General features: G+C 39.2%; 3 protein-coding genes across 4 annotated transcripts in view; all 3 read left to right on the top strand.

Moving 5' to 3' along the window:
* The window catches only part of LOC140254879 (uncharacterized), a 29867-nt gene extending 27337 nt beyond the window's left edge, over nucleotides 1-2530 (top strand). The window contains exons 33-36 of the mRNA XM_072341983.1: nucleotides 324-414; nucleotides 511-594; nucleotides 1434-1622; nucleotides 2034-2530. Coding sequence (XP_072198084.1) covers nucleotides 324-414; nucleotides 511-594; nucleotides 1434-1622; nucleotides 2034-2041 — 372 coding nt within the window. The 3' untranslated portion in view covers nucleotides 2042-2530. The remainder of the gene's footprint in view (nucleotides 1-323; nucleotides 415-510; nucleotides 595-1433; nucleotides 1623-2033) is intronic.
* Nucleotides 2531-3524: 994 nt separating this feature from the next.
* Nucleotides 3525-14205, top strand: BBS5 (Bardet-Biedl syndrome 5). Its single transcript, XM_072342205.1, has 12 exons — nucleotides 3525-3640; nucleotides 4404-4486; nucleotides 5112-5177; nucleotides 6330-6379; nucleotides 7178-7305; nucleotides 8159-8294; nucleotides 9295-9390; nucleotides 9900-9962; nucleotides 10763-10897; nucleotides 11015-11098; nucleotides 12510-12533; nucleotides 12637-14205. Exons 1-12 carry the CDS (start codon nucleotides 3579-3581, stop codon nucleotides 12736-12738), a joined length of 1029 nt encoding a protein of 342 aa, XP_072198306.1. The 5' UTR covers nucleotides 3525-3578; the 3' UTR covers nucleotides 12739-14205.
* On the top strand, nucleotides 10847-23951 carry KLHL41 (kelch like family member 41). 2 transcript variants are annotated; one of them, XM_072342203.1, is made up of 9 exons: nucleotides 10847-10897; nucleotides 11015-11098; nucleotides 12510-12533; nucleotides 14998-16171; nucleotides 18743-18900; nucleotides 18991-19098; nucleotides 20369-20554; nucleotides 20930-21076; nucleotides 23171-23951. In XM_072342203.1, the coding sequence occupies exons 2-9, from the start codon at nucleotides 11088-11090 to the stop codon at nucleotides 23280-23282; spliced, it is 1920 nt and encodes a 639-aa protein (XP_072198304.1). In that variant the 5' UTR covers nucleotides 10847-10897; nucleotides 11015-11087; the 3' UTR covers nucleotides 23283-23951. The 2 variants fall into 2 exon arrangements, with proteins under 2 accessions (XP_072198304.1, XP_072198305.1); XM_072342204.1 differs by lacking the exons at nucleotides 10847-10897; nucleotides 11015-11098; nucleotides 12510-12533 and adding an exon at nucleotides 14221-14359.
* Nucleotides 23952-24043: the final 92 nt, after the last annotated feature.

Here is a 24043-nt window from a genome sequence, read left to right on the forward strand (position 1 = left end):
TATCTACCTTTTTTTTTTTTTCTTTTCTGCAGGCAGGTACTTCAATAGGTCCTTTAATTTGCTATGCTTGGTGCTGGCTGTTATGAAGTTCATGTATTGCATGCACTCAGTTATCTGCTGCCAGCAGTTTAGTTCTGATACTGAGTTTAATACAGCAGGTTTAGGATTGACAGCTGGTCTGCTGAGGTTGAAATCTTGATTCTTAGCATTGCAGTCAGGGTAGGTGGGAAGGAAAAGTGTTAGGAAACCTGTAAATGATAATAGGCTGGTTCATTCTGAGATGCTTCACAGTATTTGAAAAGAAAATAAAATGTTTATTTCAGACCAATGTACCTACTATGGTAGTTAATGAAGCCTATGAAGATAATTTAGAGGAAAAGGAACAGTCATCCTCGGTAACAGTGGACACTAGAGGTATTTTTATCACTGTTAATTTTTTCAACTTCGAGTTCTTTTGGCTGATTGAAAAATAAAAAAATCACTGCCTCACTCTGTTGTTTTCACCTGCAGCTGTGACGTCATCATTGCCACCACCATCTTTGGACAAAGTGCTGACAGCATCTCTTTCAGCTGCAGGGCTCACACCGAGGCCAGGTTATAGATCATTTTCTTTTCTCTTATCCTGACACTGATTTTATAGTGCTTTAAATCAGAGTCACTCTGAGTCCATCCACTTCTGAAGATTTCATGAGCCCATGCTGTGGAAAAGATGATGCTTCGTGATTTTATAAAATCTAGCTGTACTTCTTGGCCAGCCTATTAACCAGTTATTGTCTCTGCATGTTTCAATTCCCACTGCTCATTTCAGAGCAGAATACAGTTAGCTGTAACTTGAGGCAGAGCTGATACATGGCACCAAAGAGAATGCAGTGCCAGGTGAGGAGGGCCAGTGAGCAGAGAGAGTTCTTTGGCCAGGAAGACTCATTCTCCCGTCAGGAGTTGGGAGGCCTCCTTAAGGAGAGAAGATGCAGAGTGATTTCAGAATTGGACAGACTTCTCTTTCAGAAGAGAAATGGGGGTAAAAAGTATTTAGTCATTTGAAGGAAAGTATAATAAAGAGCTGACTGTTCAAAGGACGAATTCTTTTCACATGAAAAATCTGAATGTGTTCATCATTTTGGATGTTCACACTTTTGGATTCCAGTAGCAACATGCTGTGATGGAACAACATGATGAAGAGTGTGCCTGCTGGGAATGGGGATGTGACTAAGATAGCTGCCTAATGCTCTATTGTGAATTCTATTGTTTGTTAAGTTTCCAGATACTGGTTGCCAACGATACATGCAGAATATTGATGCAATAATGTTAAACATTTATAAAGAAAATATTTTCTATCTTATGGTATTATTACAGTGAGTGAGACTAGCATGTCACAATTGATTTTTACACAGAATTGCATCTATTTCTGTTTATTTCTTTTTTTTTTTTTTAAGAAAATGTTCTGGGCCTCCGGTGCAAGTTAAGGCTGGATCAAGGGCCGTGCCGTGTTTATATCATAAAATGGTATTACGACAAACAAGCCAATGCGTGCGCTCAGTTCTGGTACGGTGGCTGTGATGGAAACGCAAATCGTTTTGACAGTGAAGAGGAATGTAGAGAGGCTTGTGTATTTTCTTCTGGAGGTAAGAATTTGCACCTATCTCTACGTTCAGAACTACCAAGTTGAAGCTCTTGCTTGTGAAGTTGTGAGGTATCAAGTACGGTACGTAAAGTGGAGCCCACTAGTTTAAAGAACATTAAGACTGTGAAGCCATATATTCACTAATTAAGGAAACATCTACCTGTACAAGCATACCCTAATTCCTTTTGCATGTATTTTATGATTGATTCCTTATGTAACAAAGCAACACATTTCCAGCAGTATCAGGAATTCATTATTTCCTTCTATAGAGACCAGCATAGCACTTGTAGCAATCACCCTTCCTTCTAAATTATGCTGTTATATAAGCACTGGCTTCATTTTAAATTATACATATGGCTTTGGAAAGGCAATCCTCAGTCATTAAAAGTCACGTAACTTCTCTCTGTTACAGAAACCTGACAGCTGGCATGGATTCTGCAGTGAAGCCTTCATTTTCTTTAAGGGAAACCACTCCCACAAATCCTACTTCACACTTCAAGCACAGAATATCCATTTCTGAATTACATGCAACTACTGCTCGGGTTGCCAGATGAACACAGCAAATGCAACAGCTTGTTCCCTACATGCTGTCCAGGTCACAAGACAGGGAGGTAGCTGAGTTACCCACCCCCCCAACCACATCCTTGTTAGATTTAGGCCTTTTATCCAGCAGCTCTCCTCAGTTTCCAGTAACTGGCAAGGTACATGACAAATGAAATCAAACACTTCCACAACTTTATGTGACTACACCAGTAGCTGACATCAACAAGTTAGGTTACTTCATGCCGAAAATGGTTCTTGTTGTATATTTCTGTTCCAAAAGCCCTGACTTTTAAATGCATTTTAGTATTTTACTGTTCCTTAAAAACTCACATGTTATGTTCAAAACATCAAACTAAGTGGAGTTTATTCTTTGTTGCCTGTCACTGCCATATGGCTTTTTACATTTGTGTTTGCATTTATTCGATGTCTCTTTTTATTTGAATTATATACTTAAAATCTTGTTTCTAATCAACTGTCTCTAGTTTTACTGCTAGAATAGAGAGCAGATAAACAGTACCTTCACAGAACTGATCACACTACTACGTTACTGCTAGATGTATTCCTGATTATACATCTGCCTTTCTACCACAGTCCTGCTATGGAATTGCCACAGATCAGACACTCCTGCATATGAAGCCAGAAATCGGGAATTTGCATTAGGCCTCAAGAATTCCATTACATCCAGTTGCTCAATAACATTTTAAGGCACATCCAAGAAATGGCAGCAAAATAAACCACCTGTCCCTCAAACTCTCCCCACAGAAGAGGTGCTCGGGTCCCTTCATCGTTCCGTAGCCCCCTGCTGGCTGTGCTCCTGCTCTCCTCCGCACTGAGGAGCACAGTACAGGACCCGCCCCGCAGCCTTCTCCACAGAGCTGCCGTTCAGCAGGCCAGCCCCAGCCCGTACTGATACGCGGTTTTGGAAGGAGTTTGCTTATTCGGGAGGGGATGTAGCAATCCTAAATTGCTACAGCTAGAGCATGTTCGTCTGGTTACACTTTTCAAATTATTCTAAATTATAAGTACTTGAATACAACCAAATTAAAAAATATATATATTTTAAACTGTAATTCACCAACTTTCACACATTTTACATCTACCAGCTTCACAGGGTTGGTTTTGCTCGAGTTCACCCACAGTGCGGCCGTTACCTTGTACCAGACACATCTACGGCGCGAGGAAAAGCCGCACCCGGTGCCCGAGGCGCCCGCCCGTCCCTCACACAACGCCCACACACGCCCTTCCCGCCAAAACGCCTCCGGCCGCCTCACGGAGCTCGGGGCGGGGCGGGAAAACAGGCACCGCCCCCTCCGGAGCGGCAGCCAATCACGAGCGCCGCGGGAGCGCGCGACACCGCCCCCGTTGCCAGGGCGGCGCGAGGTCTCGCCAGAGGGAAGCGAAGCGGCGGGCAGCTATGAGCGCCGTGCTTGACGTGCTGTGGGAGGACAGAGATGTCCGCTTCGACATCTCCCCGCAGTGAGTGATGTTTGCCTGCACCGCCCTTACAGCGGGGGCTGTGGGGACCCGGCCGGGGCGCCGCAGTTTATCGTTATCTGTCGCTAAACTGGGTGAGGCCGCTCTGAGCGGCGCGGTGCGCGCTGGGATGCTGTGGCTGTAATGGCTGCTCGGTCACGTGACGCGGAGGGGCGGGAAGAGGCGGCGGGGTGAGCTGCGGCTCCGTGTGTGCGCCGCCAGGTGGCGCTGTGGGCTGCTAAATCTGACACCCAAACCGAGCTGTTAGCGGGGCGGTTGGGGGAAGGGGGTTTGTTGTTGTCTGGGGTCGGGAAGTCAAAATAAACGTGTGCCTTGCGGAGGGAAAGGGAATTCGCTTCTTGGGACCTGGTAGTTCTGTGTGCCCTCAGCCTGGCTCCAGGACGGAGCGCAGAAAGGTACGGAAGGAGACATGGAGATCCGCGAGAGCGGCTCTTGGCTTTTCCGCCCTGCTCTCACAGCGCCCCCTGCCGGTGTTCAGCTGCAGTTGGTTTGTCACGACTCTCACGCGTTTATTTACTTAAACTTAAAAATAACTTAAAAATAAAGGCGTTGGTATTTTTCACGTGCTCTGCGTGGCAATAACAGCTTCGGGTGCGTGTGGTTGATTTGTGTGTGGGGGTGAATATGTGAGCTTTCTGTACGGTGATGCACCAAGCAAAGGGGAAGAGGAAAGGGAAGCGAGTGAGGAAATAGAAATGGCCTTCCCTGGGAGGAGAAATGTATTTCTTCTTCGGTTCTTTTTCAGACAAATGAAAATGAGGCCTGGAGAAGTCCTTATAGACTGCCTGGAGTCTATTGAAGATACCAAAGGAAATAATGGAGACAGAGGTAACTACTTGCTCAGGAAAACTGTAATTTTCCTAATAGTTACTCTGCATCGGTGTCAGAGAACAAACCTTCCTGTTTCACAGATCTGTTTCTGCTGGGACTATTTTCAAATAGTATCTCATTCGATTATGGGAGCTGTAGGCGTGTAGGGCAGCCAACATGCTCAGCAACACTTCCAGGGCCTGGATGTGCTTCTGTGCAGAACACAGAGTTGAAAGAGTTCATGCATGTGGCATGAAGAGATGAGGTTATTTGCAAAGCCAGCTGAGCACTTAATGCACTCTCTGTCTCTTCTTTCCCAGAGCAGTTGTGCAGTAATTGTGTCTCTGCTTTTTTACTAATCAGGTAGATATGGAATCCATGACTGTTTGGTTTTGAGAAATGCTGGTATAAATAAAGATTCATTTGTTCCTTTTTGCTGGATTTCCTCTCCTGGTATTAAAATTAGGGAAGCGGAGGATGATTAAAGATTGTCCTCCAGAGACATCCTGCTTTCCTTCTTCCTGTCAAGATGAGGGAATATGATGGTGTTGCAAAAACTAGAGGTAAATATTTACCACAGAAAGGAATGTTTACTTTAATGGTAGTTATTCAGATTAAAACCCTTCACACCCTTTATTTCCAGGCAGACTGCTTGTGACAAATCTGAGGATTATTTGGCGCTCATTGTCATTGCCCAGAGTTAACCTGTGTAAGTATTATCTCCTTTTAAATGATTGAAAATGTTCTGTTTCCTTTGTGTGGTGTGCAGTACATTCACAATACACAATACAATAGGTTGCACTACAGAATACTAAAATCTTGGTCTGCTGTTTCTGTACGGTCTGAAATAAACTGCTACTGGTGAATCTGTCTGTTGCATGGAAACTGTTACTTTAATTCACTGCAGAATATTAATATTCAGTGGCAATTTCTCAGGACAGGAATTGAAGAGTGTTTTAGCATATCTCCTGTTTAACCTGTCTGGAACTTTTTTTTTTTTTTTGCCTAAATTTTGAGTTTCTTCTTAATTTGCATTACTTAAACCTCCTGTTGCTGCCTGTTTAATTCACATACAGTTTTTATTCCCCAGAAGTACCTACTTTTCCAAATTTACTATTGTGAGCTCTGAATAAGCGTGTGATTTTAACTGTGTGAGTAGCCAGCTAGTTTGCTGGTATTTAGTTTGCTGGAGTGGGGCCAAGGTGCACTATACTCAGTACCCAGCTCATTTCCAGTGCTCAGTTCCTGAAAGCCAGTCAGTAATGCAATCTGTTCTGCTCCTTAGCAGTGCAAATGGTCTCTGACTGGTTGTTCTTCTGTATGTTCTCTCATCGATGTGCGCTTGCACAAGTGCACAGCACAGACATGCTGCCAGAACTGAGCTTTTGGAAATGCAAATCTTGCAGAAGCAAATCCCATTTCTCTTTTTTTTTTTTTTTTTTTTTTTTTTTTTTTGAGGATGAGAGGCATCAATAAACAGTTGAAACAAGGGAAACTCATTAGATATTAGAATAAAAATGTTCACCACAATGGCAAACAGACAGCAGTACAATGCTCCAGAGTGGCTTTGGAAATATTCAGATTTGGAAATACCTCCTTACTTCTTTGGCAATACTCGAAACTGAGCTGAACGCTACCTTGAGCATCCAGATGGAATTAGTTCTGCTTTGAGAACAGCATTGGAGCAGATGACTTCCTGAGGTCTTTGATTTTATTATGAGAGCCCGGATGGTTAACCACAGTATGAAATTCTTGAGAACAGCACCTAAAGCTGCAAAACTTGGTATTGTGCTTCATAATTTGGAGTACCAGTTTTTCTCAAAACTGTTTTTGTTTTGTTTTTTTTTCCCTTCCCATTTAGCTGTTGGTTACAACTGCATTATAAATATAACTACAAGAACTGCCAACTCAGTAAGTTTCAAACAGTACTTCTTAAAATAGTGAAAGAAGGTGTAGTTTGTTATTGTTATTTATTGCAGTGTATTAATCTGAACGTTTACTTGCAGAAAAAGCAATAAAGGAATTTAGTTTGGGAGAGTTTCACATATTTATCTAGGAGCATGATTCTAGTCAGTTCCCTAGGGCAGTAAAGCTTGTGTAATCACAGTCTGGTGATTTTTCTCTGTTCTTGATAAGTGAAATGCCTGTTGGTTTGTTGTGTCTACAGCTAACAAGGATCTAGAAACAGTACTTTTGTGAAAGCTCTCAAATGCATAGCCTGATTGCATACAACTGTGAAGCCATTTGTTTGGCAAGCAGCAAAGAAGTAGCAGGGAGATTTTGTAGGTTCCTCAGCCAGCCACATGGTAGGTGCCAGCTTACCAATTGGTCTGTGTACGGCATGGCTGCTCAACACACTCATCACCCTTGGATGGCACAACTCTCCAATTCCCATGGCACAGCTACTGAGGTAGGTAGCAGACAGGATGCAGAGCCAGGGTATTTGGGGAGCAAAAAGAAGGATGGTGACTCTGGATAATAAGAAGCAAATACTACAAATGTATAGCAGACAGGCTTCATCAGTTCTGCTGATGGAAATGCTAGTTCCTGGTGCAGGTGGAAAAAGAAAGAAATGCAGGACAGCAGTAGATCACCAGACAACAGTAGTAGAGTCAGGATTGTAGAGTCAGTGGTAGAGTCAGGATTAAACCACAGGATGTGTGGCCTTACAATACTGTCGAAATATTAAATTTCGAATTTTCCTTACAGAAATTACGGGGACAGACAGAAGCTCTGTACATATTGACTAAATGTAATAATACACGATTTGAGTTCATATTTACCAATGTTGTTCCTGGGAGTCCCAGACTCTTCACTTCAGTTATTGCTGTGCACAGGTATCATACTTAAAATAGTGTTTGTTCACTTGTGAAATTCCCTGGATTAAATACATGGGATTACTGCTGTTGGTACACGGTCCATATTTAACATTGACAAAACCTTTCCAAAAGAGGACAACAGAATCTTTAGAAAGAGGAGAGAGGATGCTCGCAAATTATACTAGATAACTGCATGTAAAGAGAATTAATGTATGTCAGTAGCAGTCATGGGCTGAAGCATTCACCCTTTGAGTATAAACTGAGGAAATTACAAAAAAAGAAAAAAACCCAACTAACTAAAGCATGCATTTTTGATTCAATGTTTCTGTCTGTAATCCATGTCTGTGATTGTTGACAATGTAATGGAAATGGGAGTTCTAAACAGAATTTAACTCTGACTAAAACACTGACTTGAGATGAATGTTTCTTTCCTACCTAAAAGTAAGCCACCTGAATGACCGTGTGCACAGTACATTACTGTTGCTTTCTATTTAAGAGCTATGGAGTACATATTGTTAGATGTTTGTGTTGTGAGTACTTATCATTAGATGTCTGTGACTTAACTAGCAATGAAAAATAAATGATTTTTGGTGTATGTGTATGTGGGAGGAATTTATGCTTTGCAGCACAGGTTGAGAGATGACAGTCTTAAGGAAAAGAAACATTTTAACATGAACAGTACAGGAGTTCAAACAGATGTTAAACCAACAACAAAAAACCTCTAAGCTTAAAACTAATTTGAATAAGGGGAACTGAAACGCAGCAGTTTACATTGACGAAGATTTAGTGGTACTCTTGTTTCTGTACAAGGAAAGTTGAAAATATGTAACATTTAACACTGTTGTTAACCTGGTGTTTTTTACTTTTTCAGAGCTTATGAAACTTCAAAAATGTATCGTGATCTGAAGCTGAGAAGTGCACTGATTCAGAACAAGCAGCTGAGGTTGTTGCCACAAGAACAAATATATGATAAAATCAACGGAGTGTGGAATTTATCAAGTGACCAGGTAAAGTGAAAAATGAGACTGTGTTGACTGCAATGAACTTAAAATGTTTTGGCTTTTATCTAGCAATTGTACTACTATAGTTTTGCAACCTCAGAGGCAATACCCTTAATTAAGCTCACTAGCCATTGCACACAAAAAGCTGACTTCACATATTTACCACTCAGCACAACAAAGTTCTCTTCTTGGCAGACCAAAGTCTATATGACTCAGCTAATGTGCAAGGAACTAGATATGCAGCTCCTGTTAATAAAAGATATTTATGAGTGTAAAGCTCTGTATCATCCTGAAAGACAATCTTGCTGTTTCCAAAGTGCTCTGCTGCGTGTTTTTATGTTTACTTGCAGCCTTGACTACTTTGTAAGACAATATTGTCTTTTGATTACTGGAAATTGAAAATACTGGAATGGGAATCTATGTCTTAAAATGTGCAATAATGAAGGAGGAAATTAAAAATATTTCCATTATTATACATGGAACTAGTTACAAGTACTATTCAGAGCTGTGAAACAAAATGGGAGCTGTTATTTTTGTCTGTGTAGCTTTAGTCCAGAATGGAAACAGGATTCATCCTGACAAGCTAAAAAGTTCTTTCCTCCTCGTTCCCTTGGCACACATCTACACAATTGACTAAGTTTAACCCACATGCCATTATACTTACTCTGTATGCCAATTCCAGATCTGTACAGTTAAGAACACTCTCAGACGCTCCATGCACTCTCGTTAGGTCTGCTGTGCTGTGATTTGATACTGCTTTGCTGCAGCAGTAGGAACTCCCAAGTGATTTTCAACTTGGGTGTTGTATGCTTTAAAGATGGGATCTTGCTTCCTAGCAGTCATTAATAGCATTTTCACTGGTTTCCGTGGGAAAGGATCAGACTTTTATTGCATTGATTGGAAAGCTACCCTGCTAGTGATAAACAGGTTATCAGTAATCATCGTGTTAATGGGGAGAAAAGGCTCAGTATTTCAAAGCAGCTCTAACATACCTTTTCTTTAACAGGGAAATTTGGGAACCTTTTTTGTTACTAACGTGAGAATAGTTTGGCATGCAAATATGAATGACAGCTTTAATGTCAGCATACCATATCTACAAATTGTAAGTATCTTAAAACAGCCATTTTCAAAACGAAATGGGATACGTTCTGGTATTCAGTTAATGCTCCCATCTCACACTGACCCAGTATTTCATGTCCCAGTGTCAGGGAGAAATTTGGTCTTACCAGCATTATCTACAGGGTGGATTTCTTTTCCGTCCAGATGAATTGGAAGCTTTCATTAGCAACATGAGATGAGATGAGGAATGGCTTGTATTTTTAATTTCCAAACTATTTACTCTTATGCTCCGTGTCCTGAGACTAATGAGCTGCAAATCTGATGTTCAGAAATGAACTCTTTATACTTTAGATAAAACACTTTTCCTGAGGCTTTACTGTTTCAGAATTGAAATAGAGTGAATGCTGGTAGCCAGGCTTCCAAGAGGTATAACAACAATTACTACAGTGGTTAAAAATTAATAATGTTCTTAAAAACACCCTCTGGTATTTCCAAAACAGTTTTTAATGTTTTATTTTGTTTGTTTGTTTGTTTTAACCTCTTTACCGCTAGCGTTCAATAAAAGTAAGAGACTCAAAGTTTGGCTTGGCTCTTGTGATAGAGAGTTCTCAGCAGGTAAGAAGCTTTATTAGCCTTTTAGTAGCAGTTTTCAGAATTAGCCAGCTGTGTATATAAAATGTTACAGTACTGCTTTTAAGCCCCTTTCTTCTGTGTGGCCATTAAAAGACAACTTTAAAAAATTTATCTACACACCTCTTGAAATGTCAGTATGTTCAGGTAAACGTGGCTGTTGTGAGTTACGGTGTCTCTAAGCAAAGCAACAATAAACCAGCCTGACCAGTTCAAAGTATTTAGCTCTTATAGACTGTTTTCTGACAGATTATCTTTGAGACCCAATTCTGTATTTAAGCAAGACCACTATTTTTAGTCTTTCTCAACTATGTGTGCTTTGCTCTAAGAAAGAAAATCACTTTTCTTCAATTTGACCTCGATCAGAAATGATTTTAATGATAAATTAATAAATAGGTAGTCTTGTATATATAATTTAACATTTTATTTAGCAATGATCTCAAGGACTAAGCACTTGCTGTGTAGCTAGGAATAAATCAATATATCACTTTGTAACTTCTCCCACCTTGCTTAGATCTTGTTTCTCTATGTAAGATGTTTGTTACCCGTTTATCTAATGGGCTAACAGTTTAAAGCTTATTTATCACATAAAGAAGCATTATCTCTGTTTTTTGTTTCACTTCTGGTTTTAGTGGCAGACTGAGATACCAAAATACAGGTGATGTTTTTATTATCAAAATTAAATTTGCTGTCATTAAACTACAAATCCTCACTGGGGGAGGAATGAGAAGGAGTTGTTCAAATAATAAGCAATAATAGACATCTTTTTTTTCTCTGTTACACAGAGTGGAGGATATGTACTTGGTTTTAAAATAGACCCTGTGGAGAAACTACAGGAGGCAGTGAAAGAAATTAATTCACTTCACAAAGTTTATTCAGCTAACCCTATATTTGGAGTGGATTATGAAATGGAAGAAAAGGTAGACTATTCATCTGTTTTAAATTAGATGCGATATTATGTTAGCAAGCAGTAACAAAAATACATTAAATGTGTATTGGATATATGGATTTATTTACTTCAGCATTCTAACTTCTAGCCTCAATCTCTTGAAGACCTAACAGTGGAGCAGGTTCAAGATGATGTGGAAATAGAACCCAGTGGACAGACAGATGCTTTTGTGGTAAGCTTCTCTACAGAGATGGGAGGAAAGAAGTTTATATTCAAATATAAGAGGCGTACGGTTTTAATCAGCTGCAACTAAACGTTCTGCATTTAAGCACACCTACATGCTTTTTATTCAAAGTCCTGATTACTGTGTGCATTTATTTGGGGTATGTTTTTTTAATCTTAGCACAAACTATTATTCAGAATAAACAGGAGTAGATGGTAATACTTGCTTTTTATAAATAAATAAATATACATACATATATACATATATACGTCGTTTTTCCACATATTAAGATAATGATTAGTCACGCAGTACAGTCAAATACATTGCATTAAAAAAACTCTTTCTCCTCTTGGAACAGATTATTAAGAGTTGGCATCTGTACATTCAACTGCTCGTCTGAGATTCACATTTAAAAGATTTTTAGAAAAGCAACAATAATTTTGAGCCAATCCTGCCAACTGTTGCACACCTGCTTTTACCAGTTTAGAAAATGGTATTAGCATCCCTCTCCCTCTCTCCCTGTATTGAATAATAAATATTAAAATAATACAAATATTAAAATAATAAAAATACAGTTAAATGCATTAGGCTGTCCAGAAACTTAATGATTTTCCTTCTAGGAATATCCAAATTTACTTGCAACCCAGAAAGACCTGGTTCGTTTGATTTCACAGGGAAAAGGTGTTCACATGCTATCCATAACCATGTCTTCAGCATGGTTGAAGACCTTTTCCTTAAAGGAAGATTTTGCTTGTTTTCTTGATGGCTTTGTCACCTGAATTAAAGCTCAGGTTCTTCTTCACAAATACAAAGATCTATCACCTGCTGGTCCAGAGACTTACAGGGCTGCAGATATTTTCAGAGTTTGAGTCTTAATTCCACACAGAACTGGAAAGACAGTATAATTTTCACAGTCCTACATGAAAGAGTAGAAAACTGCTTAACTGTGTAGTTACTCTGTGTTCATTTCTTATACTGAGAGTGATGTTGATTGCATTTTAATACCGTGTACACATTATATGTCACAGTTTTTAAAAACTGAGTAATGCTGCTGCATATGTAGCAGACAGTATTAAAATGCTGTTAGCTTGATGCTGATTAAAATTTTATTCCCTAAGAAGTATTTGTTAGCGTAACAAATGCAATGTGAAAACTTTATGATTATTAAATCTTTGTTTATTATGTTGGAGAATTCAGAGATTGATGTTATTTAATGAAAACAGTCCCTAACTTCTTTTGTAATTGATTAAACCCTTTTGTAATTGATTTCAACATGGGAGGTACTTTGATCTTGTTTATAAAACAAAAATAAAATATACGTAATCGTTTTCTTGAAGAAAATTTACCAATTTTCACCCAAAGCGTTACTAGCAAGCTTGTATTTAAACTGTGTTGTTTTTCTTGTTTCTTTCTTTTACAGGCTTACTTTGCTGATGAAAACAAGGTAAGAACATGCTTCTTTTCATACTGTTAGATTTGTGTTGTTATAAATTGGATAATTAAAAGTATGTTATTTTTCTGTCTTCAACGTCTTGCACATTCAAAAGCAACATGATCGGGAGCCTGTGTTTTCAGAAGAACTAGGACTTGCAGTAGAGAAGCTAAAGGATGGATTCACGCTGCAGGGACTCTGGGAAGTAATGACCTAATTTAGATGGTTACGTAGTGTTTCCCACCCAATGAAAGACTCTGCTGATTTTGTGAGATCTGTGGTTTATTGAACAATACAAGAGTGGCAGCAAAAGAACATACCAAAGTTTAAAAACAAAGAAAAAAAAAAACAAACCCAAAACAGGCAAATATTGTAGAGTGTGAACTAAGAATATGTCATAAAGATTATTCAAAATGTAGGAAGGTATAAAAGCTGCTGTAGGAACGATGGCTGTCGTTTTGTTTCAGCTACCATTTTATGGCACACGACCATGACTGCTAAAATGCTGTGCAATACGTGTTTTAGTTCTGCTCTGTGGTTGCCTGGCTGCTGCTGGCACACCAATACCCCAGGTGATTTTAGCGTGTGTCGTGGATTTATGAACTTTTTTGATTGAATCAGAGCAGTGAGCCTCTTCCTGTAAAAGCACAGGGTCCATCCTCTTGTTTCAGCCACCAGTTTCTGTCAGAAAAGGAAACCTCTACCATTTTGGTAATGCAGTATATAGCATACAGTTTTATGCTCAACTTAAAGTACTCAAATATTTTTACACAGCAAATACTTTCCCAATATAATTGAGTCAGATTTCCATAATTTGTTTCATTCTGTGCAGCATGGATTTACAAAATGTACAACCCTTTGTATCTATGTTGGTTGTGTCATTGAGCCGGTGTTGTGATACTGGCAGCTTTTTGACAAAAAGCAATACCGTTTCAGGTATTAGTTTTCACATCTCATCATTTATGAAGAGTTTTTCATACATTGTTCCAGGTACTTTATTGTAACCCTGCTATCAAGCCATGTTCTATTTCTCTCTCTCTCTTTTTTTTTTTTCTTTGTCAGAGCCCTTTTTTCTTTTTTTTTTTTAAGCACTCACATAAATAGATTCTGTGTCTGAGTCATTAGACCTTTATGGTGTTATGTGTTAGAAATGAGTCATTTATTGTTGATGGGAAGATGCAGCTGTTACGTTTTCTAGGGAGATCAGACCTCTGTAGTATTTTCTATAAGTGGAAAAAGTCAAATGAGCTGTCCATTCAGCTGTTGTTTAGCAGCTGACTGTTATAGTAAGGCATAAAATATAATTGTGGTGATTGTAGTGCATCTTTCAAGGTACATATTTCAATATGGTTGAAAATAAACCATGATTTCAATAAACTTGAGTGATGTTATAACTGTATATCTTGCATTTTTGTCCTGTTCCATTACATTCAAAGAAAAATATGTACTATGTGGGTAAAAAGCATACTCTGAGTTAAGTACAGTCTTTCATTAAGGTGTATTAAACAGCTTCAGATTTCCTTTGTATTACCACCTTATGCTCCCAGTCTAAACTGTGAATTTTTACCATATGCATAATCATTCTAAATTCACAGTTCTTAAGCTACTTAATTTGCATCCTTTACCTTAAACTGAGATTTAAAAAATTGGCTTTGTTAGCATCTATTAAATAGTGTATGTGTGTCGTATTGCGGTTTGTTTTGTTTTTTCTTGTCTGTTCTACTTCTTAGGTACTGTTTTCAGTTTAGTTGTACAGCAGCTAATATGGTTTCTAAAGTAATCAGATGTGAAGGGACTGGTGATGTTTATAAATGATCTGAAATGCAGAATGATCGGAGGTGAGAGGTAGACCTAATTTTCAATTACTGTTAAAAACTTTACCTGGATATTTTATACTTTAAGAACTGTTTGTTTCTAAATAAATACAACCAAATCAGTGTTAAGAAGCAGCTCAAAATTAAGTTTTATTATCTCTATCTTAAAAATGCTGGTGTGAGGTATGTAATAAAAATTATTTTAGGATAGAGATAATTTATATAGTAAAATATCTCATTTAAAATCTGTAGCAAGGCACTGTAGAAAGTAACATTCTGACAAAGTAAACTAATTGCAGCTGACAAGTTGATTAGCAACACTTGTATTGAGAATATTGATAAAGTGTATGTTTATGATTTTGCTCATAGCTGTCTCACTGAGGGTCACATTCTGCCGTCCTTACTCATGTCAAATAATTTCTTACATTGCAAGTAATCTCACTGATTAAATGTGGAGAGTGATGGCAAAACCTGACCACAGTGAGTAAAAGCAACAGTTGCTTCTTTCAGTCTTTGACAGCTGTGAGAACAACTCTTTATTTTTTTCCAAACCATGCATCTTAAATTCCGACCTGTAAGAGTAGGTACCTATATTTAGCTAGTGAGATTAAGTTGCAGAGGCTTCAGGCAGGGCAAAGCACATTGGTCTGTCTTTTTTACAGACAGACATTTGGGCAGACAGCAGCACAAGCTTTTTGCTCCCTCCCTTCCCCAAGTATTTGCAAAATGGATTCCCAAAGGGAACTGACTGAGGAACTCAGACTTTACCAATCCACCCTTCTTCAGGATGGCCTCAAAGAACTCCTGGAAGAGAAAAAATTTGTAGATTGCTCCCTAAAAGCTGGTGACAGAAGTCTGCCTTGCCACAGATTGATTCTGTCAGCATGTAGCCCTTATTTTCGTGAGTATTTCTTATCTGAGCAAAATGAAGAGAAAAAGAAGGAGGTAGTTCTAGATAATGTTGACCCCAACATCCTGGATATGATCATCAAATACCTTTATTCAGCAACTATTGATCTTAATGATTCTAACGTGCAAGATATTTTTGCTTTGGCCAGCCGCTTCCAGATCCCTTCTGTATTCACCGTGTGTGTCTCCTATCTTCAGAAGAGGCTTGCTGTCGGTAACTGTCTGGCTATCCTTCGATTAGGTGTTCTGCTTGATTGCCCAAGACTTGCATTTTCTGCCCGTGATTTTGTTTCAGATCATTTTGTGCAGATCTGCAAAGAAGAGGACTTCCTGCAGCTTGCACCAAATGAACTTATCTCCGTTATTTCACCTGACAGCTTAAATGTAGAGAAGGAAGAACTGGTATTTGAAGCAGTAATGAGATGGGTCCGGTCAGACAAGGAGAACAGGGTAAAGAGCCTAGGAGAAATTTTTGACTGCATACGTTTTCGTCTTATGCCAGAAAAATATTTCAAAGAACATGTTGAGAAGGATGATATAATTAAAAGCAACTCAGATCTTCAGAAAAAAGTAAAGATTATTAAGGATGCGTATGCTGGAAAACTGCCTGACTCTAGCAAAAATAAAGAAAAGTCGAACAAAGGGGAAGTGAATGGTGATGTAGGAGATGAAGATTTACTGCCGGGCTACCTAAATGACCTTCCCAGGCACGGCATGTTTGTCAAAGACCTAATTCTTCTGGTTAATGACACTGCTGCGGTAGCTTATGATCCTCTTGAAAATGAATGCTACCTGGCAGCCCTGGCAGAACAGATTCCCAGAAACCATTCCAGTATAGTCACCAAACAAAATCAGGTCTACATCGTTGGAGGACTGTATGTGGAAGAGGAGAACAAAGATCAGCCTTTCCAATCATACTTCTTTCAGGTATAAGCTTTCTAATTATTATTGTTGTGGTAAGTGCTTATTAGAGTTATTGGAAAGTACTTAGAGTCTGCGCAAGTGAATTGTCATGTCTCTGTATGGTTAGTGGGGAGGTGTTCCAATAGAAAGCTCTTCTTGTCTCATGGAGATAAATAGAGGGACTTGTATCTTCTCTTTCAAGATCAAACCCTGGGTAAGATCTCAAGAAGGAGTAACTCATATATAGATATAATATATATAGATATAATGTTTGTCTTGTTTGTGAATTATTTTTATGACAGAATAATATCTGTATTTTAAATATCACTTTTTCACTAAAATTTCACAAGCCCTTTTGTTGCATTTACATTTGAAAGCCTAAGGGCATTCTAAAACATAATTTATTGGTAGAAGGTTGTTCTGGCAAACTGTCAACGTCACTATACTAACTACCGTGTTTCAACCCAGTGCAAAATGTTAGTGTGTATAAATCTTTATAAAGCCAATTAACACAAACTAACTTCCATGACATATTTCAGAAAAGCAGCAAAATAATAATTTGGCGTGCTTACATTACAGACAAATTCTGTTGTATATTTAGCTGTCTGTCTACATGCTGGTTTTTAATGCCTACATGATCTTACGGTGAATTATACAGTGTGCTATTGGCCTTGGTATGTCTTTAGGCACACTGACCTTTAGTGAAAGTAGGTCTTTTGACAATATGAAACAAAACAGAATGACAGTCAGTGATAGGATCCTAAAGCCCTCACATACCTAAAAATGACAATACTGAGTGTTTATAGCGCTATGGTTCGCTGATTTCACACACTAGGAAAGAGCTGGTTTCAAAAATTTTTCATAGCTGTGAGAGGAAAGCCGTGTTGCTAGAGGGGGATTAGCACTGTTTCATGTCCCTTTATGGGTGAAAAATGCTAATCAGTAAAGTGCAGAACTTGTTACAGCTGTATTCTTCCCATAGATAAACCACATTGATGTAATCCAGAGCTGAATAATGAGGCTACTAGACAGGCGTCTCTGAAAAACTACTTCAAGAGTGATCCTATAATCTGATTAAATGTTCAGAATGCTACGTTGTATGTCTAAATTAATATCCTGAAATCCTGATTCCTCTTCATCATTAAAGATAAATCATCTTTAAAGTTGCTTGTTGCCATTACTGCATATAGTTAAAATACTTTTCTGCGTTACTCATCTGGCTGCTCTCTGTAAGATGTTAATATGGTGTCATACCCACATTCACTTCCTAAAGGTCCTTTCTCTGTTAGTCATGCACCTGTTACTCTGTTACTACAACCTGTTGCCGTTTGGTTTTGTAGCTGGTAACCCAGGACAAAACCAGGCTGCCACTGTCTCAAAAATGCAGGATACATTGTTTATTGCTCTATCAGCTGTGCGGATGCCACCTTCAAGGCTGATACAGAAAGCAGGCTGTCAGCTGTGATCTGCATGTTTTGACCTCTTTACCCAAATCTAGCTGCTGGGGCAACCCACAGCCTTGAACTACACTTTACCATTGCTGTAGAACATTTAGTTCAATAGGAGTGGGCTGTCGAATCTGGGGGATGCATTTTACCTCAGCTGTGGAACATACTTCTAGAAAAAGGACGTCACTGAGCTAAACCCAGATCTGATTGCTTTGAATGAACTTTTTCTCGCTTTACATCAAATGCATTTATGCTCATGCCAACACAGATTTTACCTTTTCTGCCTGTACATTATCAAGTAAATCTATATGCAGCAGAAGAGAGAAAATACCATATGTTAGGGAACATTCCAGGTTGAATTTTAAGTTCTCAGATTAAAAACAACAAAACAAAAACACAAACAAGGAAGTATTCCAGTTCTATGAAAATAATGTTCTGTTGTTTTTTGGTTTTGTTTTTTCTTTTGTCCTCCTGCTGCTTTTCTTTTGGTGTTTTCACCTTAGTACAGTTTTAGGAGTACTTCAGAAGGGATGACATCAGTGTTATTGCCACTGGTGCTGCACTGCCTCTCTTTTTGCTTAGGAACAAAGTCTTTATCCAGAAATGTCAGGAGCTTTTGCAGCTATATGAGATGAAACATCACCTCTTTTGCTCTAGGGATTACACGTTAAACATCTGTGCCATTTGCTATATAATGCTTCAAGACTGTTAATAATGTCTGGCATCTCTCACTGTAGCAGTTAGCACAACCTGTTCAGTGTGGAGTTGTGGAATGGCAGAGGTGTTTGTTTCCTTCAGAGAGGAAGAACTAAACATTCTTTCCAACACATAGGAAATCCAGAGAGTGTGGACCTTTAAACAAGGAAGAAGTTAAAAAAGCAAAGAAACTGTGAGGAATGAGGGTGAGCAGGTGCAAAGAGTGCTGTGTAGCATTTGCTGGATACTAGTGTCACAGTGCATGGGTGGGTAAAAAATAACCATTCAATAGGTGCACCAAGGGAGGGATGATGTTCATGTGAGGATGATGAGGATGATGTTCAGGTGAGCAGCTGAGCTGTTGAGATACTGAGAGATTTGTGGAACAGTTTTGTCATGTGAATGTTTACTACGTGCCTTTGATAACACTTCTGTTGTGGTGCTTTTTCAGCTGGATAGCATTGCTGGTGAGTGGGTTGCCCTTCCTCCACTGCCGTCAGCCAGGTGTCTCTTCGGGCTGGGAGAGTCAGACGACAAGATCTATGTAATTGCAGGCAAGGACCTTCGCAATGAGGAGTCTCTAGATTCAGTATTGTGCTATGACCCTGTGTATGTTTAACATTTAATTCTGCCCAAAGAGAACATACATACAGCCCATTGTTAGTTGAAGGAGCCTAACAGCAGTATTCTTTGTTCCAGGGCAATGAAATGGGGTGAGATCAAAAAACTACCCATCAAAGTATATGGCCACGCTACCATCTCAAACAATGGACTGATATATTGTCTCGGTGGAAAAACTGATGATAAGTAAGTCTCTAAGTCTTTTAATGATTATTTAGAACATTATTTGGTTGGTCCTTTATAGATTTTATGTCCTTACTCAGAAATTAGGCTGTCCACTTTTACATCTCTACATTAAATTAACTAACAGTTTGGCAGAAGGCAGGATGTTGTAGTCTACAGGTTGAGTCTTTTTCTCAATAAGGTAAAACTGCATGTAAGTTGTAATCTCAAGTAGTTGTTTTAGCTATTTTTCTTCCTTCAAGGGAAATTGCATACAGGTTCATCACAGTTACAAGGATCCTCTACAAGCGTTATTTCCTTCCAGGTAGAAATGCTAAGTACCAAGGAACTACTCTATCAGCTTTTCATTTTTTTTTCCTCACCTGTAGTGCCTTTCATACCTAAACATGTGATAAAACCAAATCAAAACAAAGCTTTTACTGCTACTTAGTGTGTGCTAGTATTTTCTTCAAACAAATGAGTATTTTAAGTACAGCACAGGAACAAGAAGCTGCAGTATAGATAAAGTTACCAGCAGGTCTTCCTTTGCTTTCATAAGAATGAGTTCACCTGTGCTGTACCGGAGTGAAAGTGACGTTTTCCAAGCCAGAGTTTTCATGTACAGCATAAAATCTAGGTTCTTAAACATGCCAAGCAAATCTGTCTAGATTCTCATTGAACCAGGCCAAAGATGAAAAGACTTTTCTTTAGATGCCTGAAGGAATTATCTGTTTAATGTATTTTTTTTCTTCTGGAAGAGAACAACAGATAGTATTTGGGGACCTTAGCTCCTCCCACTACAGAGCATATTCATTTGTATAGATTCAAACTGTCTAATGCAAAGACTGCGCCTTTTTTTCTTTGTGTTTCCATACTAGAACTGTAAAACAACTGAATATATTTGAAAGCTACATTGGTCCATTTACATACATACTTGTTTAACTAGGAAATAATGCTATTCCTGTTCTTGTCTGTTAGTAAATTTAGTTATTTCCTTAACCTTTGTTGTACATTTCCTCCACAAGATCATCTTAGCAGAACACTCTGGGAAAGGTACAGTGAAATTACTGCCCAGTGGAAGTAGCATTTAACGTATGGTTTAGTTATATGGATGTGACAAGTGCTTTTTAGACTTGTAAAAATTTTTGTCCATCCCCAGGTCAAATATGAGAGAGGAACTCATGGAGAGGAAGAGAGGCACAACACATAAACACACACAAGCTGCCTCAACTAGGTCTCACTTGGAAGAAGCCAAAGTCCATCAGAAATGATCAGTTTTCTTTTTTCTCCCCAGAAAATGCACTAATAGAGTATTTGTATACAATCCAAAGAAAGGAGACTGGAGAGACCTGGCTCCAATGAAAGTGGCTCGCTCAATGTTTGGAACAGCCATCCATAAAGGCAAGATTTTCATTGCTGGTGGTGTCACTGAAGAAGGCCTTACTTCATCTGTTGAAGCTTTTGATCTGACCACAAATAAGTGAGTGCAGTGCTCAAGCTATTTTTAAGCAAATGTTTCATCATCTGCGCATTTAAAATCTTGAGATGGTCACAAAGGTGTTCAGAAGCTGATATTAGAATAAAATTATCAAAACCTGTGAGAACTGGTCTCTGGGAGGAGATGGATATAATTCCATTGTACCAAGACTTGCATTCCTGCATGAAGTTCCTGCAGGGATGGAGAAATGAACTCAGTGATGACTGATCTCAGCATTTTTTCCTTTTACTAATCAATTTCATTCAGGCAGTCCTGAAAAACATCATCTATGTTAACCAGAGCTGTATTTTGCTGCTTATCATTTAGTAAATTTCACGTGTATTTGACATGTATGTTTTTCTTTTTATCTATCTTCAGGTGGGAGATTGTGCCTGAATTTCCCCAGGAGCGAAGTTCTATCAGTTTAGTCACCTTAAGTGGATCTCTGTACGCTATCGGAGGCTTTGCAATGATTCAGCTTGAATCTAAAGAATTTGCACCCAATGAAGTCACTGACATATGGAAGTAAGTTTAACTTGAATCATACCTTCCTAATAGAAAGCTCTATTGGGCAATGATTTTTGTAGACAATAGGGAGTAACAATAATAATACATTTACCTTTAGAAATGAACGGTAACATAGATTGCAAAGGACTTGCTGACAAATAAAAATGTCAGAAAGTGACACGTGCAAGATTTGGATATAACTATTTCAATCTGCTGATGATTTGAATGGTCTGAGTCGTGGCCTTTAGATTCTTTTACCATAGAGCAAGGATGTAAGTGAAGGTCAGGTTTGCAACTGCTTGAGGAACCTGATCATCCATGAAAGCTCCTGATGAGATGCATCCCAGAGTCCTTAGAAAATTGGCTGATGTAATCACAAAGCCACTCTCAATAACTGAAGTCATGGTGGTCAGGTGAAGTCTCTGGTGACTGGAAAAAAAAGCAGTGTAGAAACCATTTTTAAGAAGGGTAGAAAAGATGACCAAAGGAGCTACTGAGCTGTCAGCCTTACCTCAGTGCTGAGGAAGATGATGACACAGATCCTCCTGGAAAGTATGCTAAGGCACATGGAAGAGAAGGAGGTGATACGGGATAACCAGTACGGCACCAAGTCGGTGACAGGTGGTATCCCTCAGGGGTCAGCACTGAGACCAGTGCTCTTTAAAATCTTCATCAGTGACATCAACAGTGGGATCGAGTGCACCCTCAATAAGTTTGTGGATGACACCAAGCTGTGTGCTGTGATCAACATGCCCAAGGGATGGGATGCCATCCAGAGGGACCTAGACAGGCTCAAGCAGAGGGCCCAGGTGAACCTTATGAGGTTCAATAAATCCAAGTGCAAGGTCTCACACAGGGGTCATGGCAAACTCCCCAGAAATAAGTTGAGGGTACTGGTGGATGTTAAGCCTGGCATGAGCCAGCAATGCACTCTCAGCCCGGAAAGCCAACGGTACCCTGGTGTACATCAAAAGAAGTATTGCCAACAGGGAGAGGGAAGTGACCCTGCCCCTCTGCTCTGTATTGGTGAGACCTCACCTGGATTGCTTTGCCCAGATGTGGAGTTCCTGGCACAAGAGAGACACAGACCTGTTGGAGCATGTCCAGAGGGCCACAGAAATGATCCCAGGAATGGAATACTTGCCCAAGGAGGACAGGCTGACAGAGCTGGGGCTGTTCAGCCTGGAGAAGATAAGTCTGTGGGGTGACCTGAGAGCAGCCTTACAGTATCTAAAGCAGGGGCTGTAAAAAAGGAGGCGGCAGACTCTTTAGCCTTTAGCAGGGTCTCATGTGGTAGGACAAGGGTCATGGTTTCAAGCTAAAGGAGGGGAGATTTAGATTGAACACTGGAAGTTTTTTTTACAATGATGGTGTAAGACACTGGAACAGATTGCCCAGATATATGGTGGAAGCTCCATCTTTGCAAACATTCAAGGTCAGGCTGGATTGGGCTCTCAGCAACCTGACCTAGCTGTAGGTGTCCCTAGTTGGGCTAGGTGGCCTTTAAGGGTCCCTTCCAACTTAAACAATTCTGTGATATGTGGTAAAAGAGTAAGCTGCTGTCTCTGTTGGCAGGTTTAGCCTTTTAAATGTGCCATAAAAGCATTCTGGTTTATGACATTTTTATGCAATAGTCTGCACATACAGAAAGGTTTGTACATGTGTATTAATAGTCAGATGAGTAATTGTTCTGAGGCAGAAGTCTGCTAGATTTATTTATCTAAGTCACAGTAGAAGTGATGAAACATTGTGTCTCTACTGTGACTCTTCCATTGCTATGGTAGACTGAAGAGTGTTAAGTGGCAAAACCATAGAAAGGATGCCCATAATAAACACTTTCATATGTAAAAATTTGAAAAAAAATAAAAAATCTGAAGGGATCTGCAGGAGGTGGAGACTTTTATAGGAGAAGTGAAGTTTGAAACAGGCCACAATGAGATTTAAGGTTCAGGAAAAAGTCAGCCCACATGGACAAGAATACTTGTTCTAGAGGACAAAAGCAGCTTTCCACAGCTGTGCTCAGCACAAGGTTGCTGCAGGCCTTTGGAACCTGAATATTATTCTCCTTTTCTTAGACAAAGCTACATTCTGACCTTATTTTCTTAATTGCAGGTATGATGATGAAAAGAAGGAATGGGTTGGCATACTGAAAGAGATCCGATATGCAACTGGAGCATCCTGCTTGGCCACACGTTTAAATCTCTTCAAGCTGTCGAAACTGTAAACAAAATGCTGGAAAATGTGATATGACGCAGGAGTTTTCATAGGCTCTTCTGAATTTGTTGCATGAAAAGTCTCCAGATTGTTCAGAGTTTTGTAGCAGCCTACTAGTTAAACAGATAACTGTTAAACAGTTAATCTGTCTATCCAAGTCTTAAGGTATTTACTAGCTAATCAATAAGAAGTTAATTTTTGCTAGCCTTTAAAATCCTGAAGAATTCTAATTAATGTTATTAGAATAAATGAAGAATTCTACTCCATGGAAAATAAAACTAGTTTAGCTATCCTTATTCTCAGTCCAGGCCAGTGGTGGCTGATCTGTAAACAGTGCTCAAGAACTGAATAGATTGATAAATTAAAAACAACTAGTAGGTGCTGATTTTATTCTAACCAGCTGTTTGTAAAGCCTGATTTCTCCCTTCAACAGTGTATGCAACTCCTGCATTCTCCAGTTATATCTTGAAAACGTTTTCAATGGAGCCTTCTAAAATTAATTTATTTAGCCTGGAACTGAAATGCATATTGAAAACAGAAGCACCAACCTTAGCCAGAGCTGAGTAGGCAGCTGTGAGGGGAAAAAGAGAATTTTACAAGGGTAATAGCTTTGCCTATTATGTTTTGGTTTCTCATAGCAAGGATTTCCACTTTTTTAAAATGCTTTTGTATTTATTTCCAAAGCAAATATTTAATGGAAAGTTTTCTCAGAGATCTGATGTCATTAATAAGCATTCATGAAAAATGCTAGAACAACTGATCACCAGTAAG

This window comes from Excalfactoria chinensis, chromosome 7, assembly GCF_039878825.1.
Source record: "Excalfactoria chinensis isolate bCotChi1 chromosome 7, bCotChi1.hap2, whole genome shotgun sequence".
NCBI lineage: Eukaryota > Metazoa > Chordata > Aves > Galliformes > Phasianidae > Excalfactoria > Excalfactoria chinensis.